The sequence below is a fragment of the Patagioenas fasciata genome, chromosome 12 (genome assembly GCF_037038585.1).
Source record: "Patagioenas fasciata isolate bPatFas1 chromosome 12, bPatFas1.hap1, whole genome shotgun sequence".
Classification (NCBI taxonomy): Eukaryota; Metazoa; Chordata; class Aves; order Columbiformes; family Columbidae; genus Patagioenas; species Patagioenas fasciata.
This window is the reverse complement of record NC_092531.1, coordinates 24,319,483-24,331,093: the sequence shown is the minus strand read 5'-3', so window position 1 is coordinate 24,331,093 and position 11,611 is coordinate 24,319,483. Positions and strand designations below refer to the sequence as shown.

At 43.7% G+C, this 11,611-nt stretch overlaps 1 protein-coding gene across 2 annotated transcripts; it reads left to right on the top strand.

The window, feature by feature from the left end:
* The first annotated feature begins 6,258 nt into the window (after positions 1-6,258).
* On the top strand, positions 6,259-11,300 carry CTXN2 (cortexin 2). Of its 2 annotated transcripts, none has more exons than XM_065847579.2 (2): positions 6,259-6,498; positions 10,855-11,300. In XM_065847579.2, the coding sequence occupies exon 2, from the start codon at positions 10,909-10,911 to the stop codon at positions 11,155-11,157; it is 249 nt and encodes an 82-aa protein (XP_065703651.1). In that variant the 5' UTR covers positions 6,259-6,498; positions 10,855-10,908; the 3' UTR covers positions 11,158-11,300. The 2 variants fall into 2 exon arrangements, with proteins under 2 accessions (XP_065703651.1, XP_071670201.1); XM_071814100.1 differs by lacking the exon at positions 6,259-6,498 and adding an exon at positions 6,641-8,574.
* The last annotated feature ends 311 nt before the right edge of the window (positions 11,301-11,611 follow it).

The window sequence follows — 11,611 nt, the reverse complement described above, 5'->3', positions numbered from 1 at the left end:
CCGCAGATGTCTGATTGCTTATAAACATATAAAGATACTGGCCAGATTAAGCTGCAAGTTCAATTAGAGCATTGGAAGGGTGACATTTGGTTTATTCTTAAATATAAATTACAATTACATAAGTATCATTGTAATTCTGCTATAAAATTTTTAAATTACACAGGTCCACACACACAAACCACTGAACGTTTTGCATTCTCTTTCACTTATCCTGGAAGATGTTAATTTACTTACAAAGTGGAATCTATGAGACATTCCTCTCAGATTCCCTTGGCTTCTTCAATGTCATTTTCTCTCTATCACTTGGGGAAAAAATAGGTTTTAAGAGATATTTTCAAAATAAAGTAATAAATTCTATCATGTAGAGTTTAATCATTTCACTAAGCACAAGTACCAAAGTATTTCTGAAGGGGTCACCAAATGGCGTATCAACATCTGTTATGTAAGGAAAACCATTCCGTCCTCCGCTGTGAAATTTAGATCAGTGGCTTCTGGTTGCTGCCCCACAGGAATCCATGCACTTCTTTCAGGAAAACCATAGCTGAAGGTTAAGAAAAGCTGAGCTGTACAGAGGCTCCACACCTCTATGGGAGTGTGTTTCTGGCAAGAGATGGTTGAGAATCACTGACCTGGACAAACGTGGGTTTTTGAAGTCAACTCCTGATGAGCTGGTAGGACTCTCTTTTGTCTGTCTGTCCTCACGACTGTCACGCCAGGTATTGGTAACACCTGAGATTCTGGAGAAAGCCCAAAGATGCTATGAAACACCCTAATAAACTAATAACCTACATCCCAGGTGAAGGCAGAAGGGTACATCTAGAGCTCTGATAAGAGGTGTAATTCTGTTCACACATTAACCACAATTAGATAAATAACTTGGTATTTGTGATAATAATCATCACTGAAATAGTTAATGTTTACTCGAAACTGCTGTCATTACATTTTACAGCTCTCACTTTAAAGGATAAAAGGAGGAAATTTGCATGTGCAAATTACTAAACCCTGTTGCCAGATGCCTGTTCGATCTTGCTTTGTACAGAGCATCTCAAGTGTTGGAATCCTGCGCGCCGTAACCCAGCATAACAGCACCAAGCCTCTGATGCTGAATTCCTGCACCCACGGGCCGGTGCATGCTGGTAACGGGAACAATTATTGACCTTCTTACACATGGTTTGCCTACTTGTTCCAGATAATCTAGTGGCTATTGCAACTGCTGCCTTCTCAAGTTTGTGTGACTTTATGGCTCAGCATAGACACAGTTTTGCACCAGTTGTAACTCAATGTGTTTTGAAATAAATAGTGGTAACGTACACTCCATACGTGATGCACATCTATAAATGTAGAGTCGTTCTGTGTGACGGTTGCATAGGGACATTATTTAGCTTAAAGCCTGGAGGAGTGCTATGAGCTTTGCCCTGTCCCCCTCGCACTACAACTCCTATTTACAGAATTCTGTTTACCCCAGTTGCCAATTTCAGGATCTTTATGGGAGTCTTGCAGTCCTTTTCTAGAAGCCTCACACATAATCACTCAGTATTTCTGTCCTCAAAGAACAGTAATTAAAATGGCAGAGCAATGCCACAAGGAGCTGTTAGGGAACTGACAGGGGTGAATGGGCGAATTGGGATTAAAAGGTGGGATTTCTTTGGTCTACAAACTGTGTTGAAAACAGTTTAAGTTTTTCCCTAGGAAGATTTCCGCTTATGAAATGATTGAAATAAAAATTAACAAGTCTACTTGGCACAGCAAGTGCAAAAAGGAAAAAGAGAATATTTCTATGCTTGTGCTGAGAAAGCCTCCTTTGTCACACACTACTGATCCCTCCTGAGAATATTTTTAACTTATCTTTTGATACACGGACTTCCAACATCTCTTCTGGCTCTGTTCATGTCCTCACAGGAGACAGACGTGGTCTCTGAAGAATGTTCCTGCTACAAGGGGGTCCCTCATTCAGTACAAAACGGTTAGGAGTGTTATCTGCTGTCCTGACAAATTCCTCTTGTTGGCCCCTGATGTGAACAGAGTTTCTCAGCCCATTCCAGGCTATGGCGTTATGGTTGTGTAGTCTTGGCAAGCGGGGAGTTGACAGGACTATAATTTACACACCGAGTTGAGGATAGAAGGTAATGGAATATTATTAGTGTTCTTGCATATATACATAAATATAAACAATGTAAATGAACTAGTCTTGGAAGTCTCTTGTACAAGTAGTAGTTATGGAGCTAAAACACGTGTTTTAAGTATCTCCATTCTTTTCAGTACAGTAACTCTCCAGTAAATTCATGTCTCAAGTCCTCACCGAAAAACAAGTCATTGCTCTCAACTTGCTAATGACCAAATAAGTATAACCATCCTTTTAGAAAAATTCATTTTAATTGGTCTTTGCTTTATCTCAATATTATTTTTCATTTTGCTTCCAGGTAAATCATGATCAAAAGCAGTTCATCAACACTTTTAGCGGGTGGGACTTTGTAAAAAGATCTTCCTGAAAGTCAGTTTGCATGGAACTTGAGAGAATGGGACTTCTGAGCCTCATACATTTTAAACCCATTGACTTCTTTTTTGTAAATGACTGTTTTCAGTCAGACATTGTTCTCGCCTTTATGATACCTGCATAGTCAATGTGTTGCACGTACTTTGTTCTTGTTTTGTTTGCTATGGCACCTGAACATGCTCAGCATTTTCTAGGCCGTGTTCCTTCCCTAGAAAGCCCTGGGTCCAGCTGGAGAAGGGCTGCTTGAGCAGCTTCGCTTTGTAAATCATTCGACTTTTGTAGCTCATTTAAAGATGTCTTTTTGCACGGCCACAAGCATTTCCAAACCCAACTGCATTGTCTAAGGCTGCACCCAACCTACACTACTCTGTGCTAAAAAAAATTCAAAAAATAAAATAATCTGCAACTGACACCCTCTTTTGCAATACTGTAAAGGACCTCCAGTAAAGCAAATATTAAAATATTCTCTTCCCCAAACCTTCTCTTTGCAATTAAACATTATCTTTCCAGCCTGAGAAATGCATTGTTATTTTTTTAACTTTGGAATACAACACATTTTACACTTCAAAAGGGCAAACTATCAAATGCAACAGCCTGTCTGCCAGCAGGCGTCTTCCAGCCTCGCTGCAGCAGGGCACAAGCATTTCACAACCGGAGCCCACCGAGCGCACAGCCCTTCCCACCTGTAGCTGCGGTGCTGATTGCTTCTGCCGCTTGCTCCCATGCCCTCTCCACACCTTTCCAGTTTGCCTTCACTATCCTTCTTGCTCTCCCTCCCCCATCTTGAATGAGTCTTCAACTGCACTAACTGGCTCAGGACCACCCCACCACCCCCCAAGATCATAGAATCGTTTAGCTTGGAAAAGACCTTTAAGATCAAGTCCCACGGTTAACCTAGCACTACCAAGTCCACCACTAAACCATGTCCCTAAGCACCACATCTGCGTGTCTTTTAGATACCTCCAGGGATGGTGGCTCCACCACTCCCTGGGCAGCCTGTTCAGACCTGTTTAGACTTGCTTAAATTTACTTAGGAGGGGAATTTCAACTTGATCTGTTTCTTCTATGCACAACACTCTTCACTGACTCTATCCTATCAGCCCATTTTAAATTTCTAGCAACTGAAGGGAAAGTTTGTTTATTTGTGAAGGAAAGAACATTCAAAGAGCTTTCTAAAGCTAAACTGAAAAGCAAGTTGCAATGGAGTTAGTTATACCTCAAAATAGTTACATTTGATTGACACTAACGTTACTCCAATGATCCTTAAACATTGAAAAGTATTAACCTGCTAATAGCTCTAAAAATTCCCTATTGTCTTTCACTTACTGGTACCCACTTGGCTTTAAGTGTCTCGCCCAACCTCAAACTAGGCCAGTTGAATTTGCAAGGTCAATGTACCAAATTACTAGATGATTATAAAATCTCTGTTTCTGTTCAAGGGCTCTCCTTTGAGGACACACTTAGTACTCCCTAAAATATGGATCAAATCAATGGCAAATATGATTGAAGTCAGATGGAAGTAATAGTTCTTGTTCTGTTGAATACAAAGATGGAGCCTGATAAAGAAACGGAAAGTGAGGAGTATTCAGCACTCCATTTGTCCACGTATCCAGAACGGCAACACATGCAGTTATCCCACTTGCCTTACAAAAACATCACTGTTCGTATGCAAGAGCAACACTAGCGACTTTCATGTGGAAAAACAATGAAATACAGGAAAAGATGAAGTCATTCCATCACTTTTCCATTTTAAAAGAGAACATCTTGAACAGAAACAGTGTCACTTGTCTGCTGCCAGCCCGTAACTGAAGGAGGAGACTCATTCCCTGTCGCTGGCTGCCAGTTTCTTTACCAGCTTCATTCCCATGAAAAGTGGATCTGCAACACATAAAACCAAAAACGGGGTCTTTAAAATCGAACATAAGTATCAGATGCCTAGGAATAATCACATGATTTCAGTAACTTCTGCCACAACACAGTACAAGTATTTCACAGTTAGAAAAATAAAATCTCTTTAACATCACTCTTACAAGAATAATGAGAAGCAAGGATAATACAGCTATAGGGAGGAAGATCCCCCAAGTAAACCTTTCTCCAGGAAAAATGGTAGTGAATGACCCAGTGTCCATTCCCAAAATCTGCCAGAAGAGGCAAGATGCACCCACTCACAGGTTACGTATTCCTACTGTCAATGCTGCCTCGTTCCCAGCCAGAGCAGACGTAGTGGTCCTGGCTACTCCCAGGACCTACGTACAGTAACGTTCCCCAAGTATAATGTTGGAAAAGCCTGGATTTATGTCACTCTACCTAAATAGTTGTGCTAGGGTGGGGGGCACCATGAAATTGTGAGCCCTTGTGTGTTTGCTGATCCCCGAATCCCCCCAGCGAGAGAACTCCATGGGGCCCCAAGTAAATCAGGGACAGAGCTAAAAAAGAAAATTAGAGCTCCTTAGGAACAGAAGAGGCTCCTTATATACATATTCTGAAAGCACAATCTTACCCTATTTAAAACAATCTATTTATATAGCCTTCATGGATATTTAAATAGGAGAGGCACTTCAAAAATTAGCTTGATTTATAATTTCAGCAGCAGACATGACTGATGCTGCAACATTAGAAGATCAAACTAATAACCATTGGCGAGCACAGAGTTAACCATTAGTTTAACCATTAGTTGTCCTAGCATGTTTTTGAGAATACCTGGTGCCTAGAAACCCACTGCAGACACAGCAGAAGAATCAGACCTTAACAGGGCAAGCAACGCAAAACACTTTTCCCAGCTTGTATTAGGAAGAAAAAGGTTTAACCTCTCCTGGTGTTATTGCACGTAGCAAAAAAACCTGAAGAGGTTTTAAATTATTTTCTACAGAACAAATTCTGCTAGTAGCTCTACAGTAGCCTTCAAAAATCTCATGATGCATGGCACTATGATACGGTCCTGTTCCACTAGCTCACGTGCATCTCTGCAGGGGTGTATTCACTGGGGTAGCATACAAATCTGGAATCACTATCATTTAAAAATGATTTGCTGTTTATTAGTGCAATATACAGATCCAGCTTTGGGAAAAGAAATCCTCTTTCCTTATCCACCTTAAACACCTGCTGTTGTGGCAAATGAAAACCTCTTTAATATACAACCAGCATCAGCTAAACACAGCTAATGAAAGGATATAAAGCGAGGTCTAGGCTTCTGCACCAAGAGCAGCTCCCAGCCATATGTCGCCAGATATTCTGTGCTTTAACTGTTATTACTATTAAAGCTACTGGGAGGACTTGAGGCCACAGTGCAGATGCAGCCTAAGAGGGTTTTAGGTCACCACGCAAAGCAACTCAGCATCAGCATGTAAAACCCTGCTGGCCGAGGGCACGGCGGCCGTTTCCCGGCGAGCAGAACGGCCCCGCTGCACCCAGCGCGGCTCCACAGGTCCCGCACCGGGGCCCCGCCGGCCGCTCCCGGGCTCAGGGCTCCGGCAGCGCGGCAGCCCCGCTCCCGCGGGTACCGCAGCCCGGTGCTCCATCCCTGCAGGGACCACCCAGCCTTTGGAGCCCCGTTACCCGGCCAGAGCGGCACGGGAGCGGGAGGAGGAAAGCAGCTCCCGCACGGCTCCGCAGCGCCCGGGGCCGGGCCCTTACCCATGCAGCGCACGTAGTGTTTTGCAGGAACTTTCCACGCTCCTCAGTTTAATCCGTGCAAAGGGGGGTTGGAGAGGAGAGAGGAGCGCGGCTGAATGGCGATGGAAGGGGGCGGGCGGGGAGGAGGCGGTGGCAGCAGCGGCCGTGTTTAATTTTTTAATTAGGGCGGTTTGAGCATCTCCCGGCGGGGCCGCATCGCCGGGCGGCGAGGGGAGCCCGGGCGAGCCGCCCCCGCCGCCCGGGACCCCGTTCCCCGGGGCCGGAGCCGTCGGGGCTTCAGCCTGGGCTTTCGACCACTGGCGAACCGAGCCCGAAGCCGCGGAAAGCTCCGCGCTCCGCCACCATGGGCAGCGCGGGCGCGGAGGAGAAGGGTTCGTAGCGCGGCGCGGGGGGCGCGGCGGGGTTGATCTTGCGGCGCCGCCCGGCCCGGCCCGCACCTCCCTGCGGGTGGGGGGCGCCCCGGGCGGGGGGCGGGCGACCGAGGGAGGGTAAAGGCGGAAATCTGCCCTCCCAGGGAAGCGGGGCCGGTGGGAGCGATGTGATGGCTGTGCGTGCAATCCTACAGCAACAATTGCTTTGCAGGTGCTCGGTCTCTCACAGCCTCCATCCCCAGGGAAGCAGGCAACGCTTTTTCATGTTCACAAGTTAAGGATGATGCTAGCGAACGTTTTATTTTCCTGCCTCTCTATATTATCCAAACCTAGACCACATCTGTGAATTCACAGCACAGGGGCTCTTGTCCAGTGGAGGCTCTGGGGTTGTGTATTTGTTAAGGATAAAGTCTCATTTCTGCACAATTCATTGCTTCTCTAAAGGCTGGAAATGTCACTGCCTGGCTGCTTCTTCTTTCCAGGGGAATGCCATTTATGTGAAAAAGTGTCGCCTGCACTCTGAGTTAGAATGCTGCAAAAACACTGCCTGCTTTTGTGGGGCTTCGCTATCCTTGCAGAACAGTTTGCCGTGCTTTCATTTGCTCAGCATCCATGCCCAGGCCTTCTTACCTTACACCTCTCTGAATGTTCTCTTAGAAACTCTGCCCTGAAGAGACTGTCTTCTCCCCAGCAGTTTAGAGAATATAGACATGCAATGTGCACATGAGCATGACAGCTTGCAGCGTTTCTGGCCATGTCTTGAGAACTCAGATAGCTCAGAGCCTTTGGAGAATTCCGAATTAATGCTGAGTTCTATTTCATTAGGTCTTATCCATTGCTAATCCTTTCACCTTAGCACCTCCTGTGCCCAATTCCTGTAACAGCATTCCTGGAATACGGTTTGGTTTCCTTGACCAGATAGTTAAGTGCAAATGAGGCGCTTCTGAAACTCCCAGAGGATGCCTGTTTGTGTCCCTGTCCACACCAGCACCTTTGCAAGTCAGGTTTGCTGTCACTTAAACCCACAACTAAAGCTATTTGAAGTACCTTCAGAATGACCAGATCCATGAACCAGCAGCTGGGCTGCAGACACCCAAGGGGAGAGCAGATGGCGACTGATATAGTCCATTTTGTTACACACTGTGGTTTATGAAGTGAGTTTTCAGGCACCTCATATTTAATCATGCCAAGATGATGAATACTCCCAGCTTGAGCAGATGCTAAAGGTACGAACTTCCACTACTGAGCCATTACAAAACAAAACAAAACCAACTTATAGGGGCTTCTGTGAGGTAAGGACTGAAACCCAAAATACAGGGAAGATTTTTGAGGAAGTCTTTATTTACTAACTGGCTACTTCCTCAATCTTCTCAGTATCTCTGAAAACACAAGGGTGAAAGCTAGGTCTGAAAAGAAAATGACACCCAAATCACCCAAGAGCTGGGGTTAAGATCTTCAATCCATACCAAACATTGGCAGAGTTGGGCTGGTGATGCTGCTAGAATGTTAAGAATTGCAACATCTTTCTTTTAGCTGCCTCGCAATACTTAGTGTCCATGGTGTTCCCCTTCACCCTCCATAGGTGCAGCCAGCACGCCCAGCTCATACCTCCATTCTTACCTCAGTGGTCTATGTGCTAAGCTGTTTGCCTCATTCCTATTTTCTCTAGGACTCCAATTGTTTCTTCTGGCCTCACAAGGGCCTCCAGTGGCCTTTTATTTCACAGCTGGATGTTAAGGAGCCTTTCTGTATGCCAGTGTTTTTATGCAGGCAATGAATCAAAGATGAGTAGAGTCTTGACCTATAAAGAAAAGTCAAGAGAGGTCAGTCTGTGGCCAGCCCCTACAAAATGACTCTGCAGGTTCTAACTGATATAATGCCTGTCCCCATCGTACTGCCCTAAAGGTTATCTTCAAGGATTTTTGGATCCAGGCCATGTCAGTTAGTATTCAGAGTCTTCTGACTCACGACTTGACAGGTACACTGCAGCAAACGGAAGGATATGTGACTAACTGCGCTAGGACATCTAACCCGCATGCTGCACTACAATGTGAGAACCAGCCAAAGGCACCCAAGGTCAGTCTTGGTACCACAGTTTTGGGGATACATAATTAGAGCAAAATGTTCCGTGAACTTGAAGGCTTCAATTACAATTCCTGATATTCAGGACAAGGAAGAAAACACAAAGCTGCATAGTAGAGTTTCCCAGAACCAATTCCCTTCCCAAGCAAAATGCCCACTGTTTTCTCATGCAGCTGTTTCAGCCAAACTCTTGCTAAATAAGACTAAGGTATCAATTTCTTACCACTCCATGTTTCAGCATCAGTCAAGCTTTGCATAGGGATCTGTCCCATTATGTCTTCCGACAAGCAGATAATGTACAAACAGATCCCACTAATTCCAGTGTGTAACCTGCAAAATTAATAAGACTGGAAGTCATATTCTTGAAATATGATTCTCTATGGTGAAGAAATGTCACCTCAAACACATACATATTTCTCTGGACTTCGTACAAATGTAGGGTTCTCCATGGCCAGCCTATCCCTAAGATTTCTCTATGTGTCTTTCAGGATAGCAATCAGGATTTTGGGGTCTGGTTTCTCAGGTAGTGTCTACACATCGTTTTCTCATATAAGCCTTTAATTCAATTTTTATAATCCAGTGTCATAAGATTTTTGGAAGGTAATATTTTCCTTCACTGGCTCTTGTTCAAATTAGCTGATCTCTGACAAAAATTTGTGATATTGTATTTTATGTGATTATTTTTTTCCTACGTAAGGTGAAACTTAGTAGAAAATTGGGAATTATGCCCAATGAAAATCCATACAGCAGGTGGGCTTAATCAATAATATATTTTCAGAGAATAAATATTGATTATTGTTGACATTACTTCTAATTCCCACAGGCTATATCTAGATTTTTTTTTCTCTAATTTAACAGGAATTAAACCAGCGTGACCCAAAGAGCAGAGTATCATTCAAAGCAAGGAAGGATCTCATACACAGGTCTATAGAACAAGCACGACATTGGTTGTTATGCTCTGGCAAATGTGTAAAGATTGTAATAGGAAACCATATTATTTAATACTTACTATATTGAGAGTTATTGTGAAAAGAAAGAGACTTGTGCCTTGCCCTTTTAATCCTTGTTTTAAAATTTTCATTCCTTAGGATAATATTAAAAAATCCCAGAAACTCTGAAGTGAGAAAGGAGACACCAAGCAACGTAAAAGTTCTGCCCATTTCTGTCTTCTCAGGAATACCAAATCTTATTTTTACTTTTTCTGTGGTTATGAATTGTAGGCTGACTCAGGGTATGGCCACTCTCAGCCATGACTGCAGTCCAGAGCTCCTTTTGAGCTGGCTGAGAGCACAGGTACCTGAAGCCCTGTAGCCATGGCAGCACCGAGCTCTGAGTGGCCTAATTACTCTGCCAAGAAATAAAAGGATACTGGGAATTCTCTGGGGGGGAAAGACGGTTGAATTGTTAACAAAAAGAGTTTTCCCCTGAGGCACTTTAGTTAACAAGAGCCAAAAAACCTCCAGGTCCAACCTTAGAATAAAAATGCCTTTGTCCTTTAGCACCTCTGATGTCCCAGTCCTTCCAATTCTTCTGATGTCCCAGTCCTTCCAATTCTGCTGTCTATAGAGACAAAAGAAGGATGCGACTTCAATATCTGATGGAAAACCTAAAATAAAGCAAAACATTTCCCACCCCTAGCAAAGATCTCTATATCAGATCTCCTTAAAAAGACAAACACACAGAGCTCTCCTGGTGGCAATGGGGGGTGGAGATGCTTGAGCATCCTGCCTCCATAGGGCACACATCAGTGTCAGTCCCCTGAGCTCCATGAGGAGCACGTTCAGACCGGTGTTTACTATGCCTGTAAAATGGCAGGATATGTACGTATTTAAAGGGGAAGACCAAGAAGAAAATGAGCAAAATCCACATTATTTGGCTGAAATTGCCTTTGAGGTCAATGCGAGTTTAGCTAGTTCAAGGACTGACATGTAAAGCCATTTCAGAAAGCATACTGGTTTATCCAGGTGGAGACCTTGGTGAGCAATGCCCAATCAGAATCTATGGGCTTGTGCCCAGTCTGACAAAATGCTGTTTGCAACAGCCATGTGCTGAAGTTGCTCTGTTTTGAGGAGAAAAAAGGCCAGAAAATTGTGAGTTTGCTGTCTCATAACAGAGGCCGGTAAGTGGATGGTGTGCAGAGGCTAGAAGTTGCAATTTTATCACAATAATTTAAATGTGAAAAAAGAACAGGACATGACTAAAGCTCATACACTACAGCTCAGATATACACACCCCATTTAGACCTAACCAGACTGATTCTACTTTTCTATGCAGGCAAAGAAGCAACAGAGGTGAAAATCCCAGAGAGTCACCAGGATGTGATGCCCAATGATGAGCAGTAATTACTGCAGCAACACTTCAGCCAGCATGAGTGTCAACGAAATGTCTGCCTTCCCTCTGACTTTAGAGCAAAAAACTGGCTTTGCCTTTGTGGGCATTTTGTGTGTTTTCCTAGGACTTCTAATTATCAGATGCTTCAAAATCTTGCTAGACCCCTACAGCAGTATGCCCTCTTCTACGTGGGAAGATGAAGTTGAGGGGTTGGATAAAGGAACATTTGAATATGCTCTTGCATGAAAACTCACAGAATATCCTGCCTTAAATTTGATGTTGATTTCATTTTGGAAACCAACTGTTGTTACATTTGCTATACATACTTGCAGTTTGGAGATATGTTGGTGACATCCATTTTGTTAAATAAATATTTGTTGCAAACTCAACAGGCACTTCAAGTTGCTTTTATTTGAGGAACAGTGTAATAGTAGATAAATTGTTAACAGCAAAGAAATACTACAATAAGCAATTCACTAGAAAGTTATCACTGCCAAAAAGTATTTTAAGAATCACATGATGCTTGTCTCTTCAGAGGAGGATGATCTCATGTCTACTGTGTCTCGTGATAGGCTGGGGAGAAAACTGAAGGACAAAAAACAGGGTCATGAATGGTGAATGCTTAAGTGGTAACTCATTCCTCTCCCCATCTGACACAATTTGCTGAAGCTCGGAGACTGTACTTGTATATTGAGAATGC

Coding starts and splice junctions, on each gene's coding strand:
- CTXN2 (XM_065847579.2), top strand. CDS start 10,909: ATGATGAGCAGTAATTACTGCAGCAACACTTCAGCCAGCATGAGTGTC.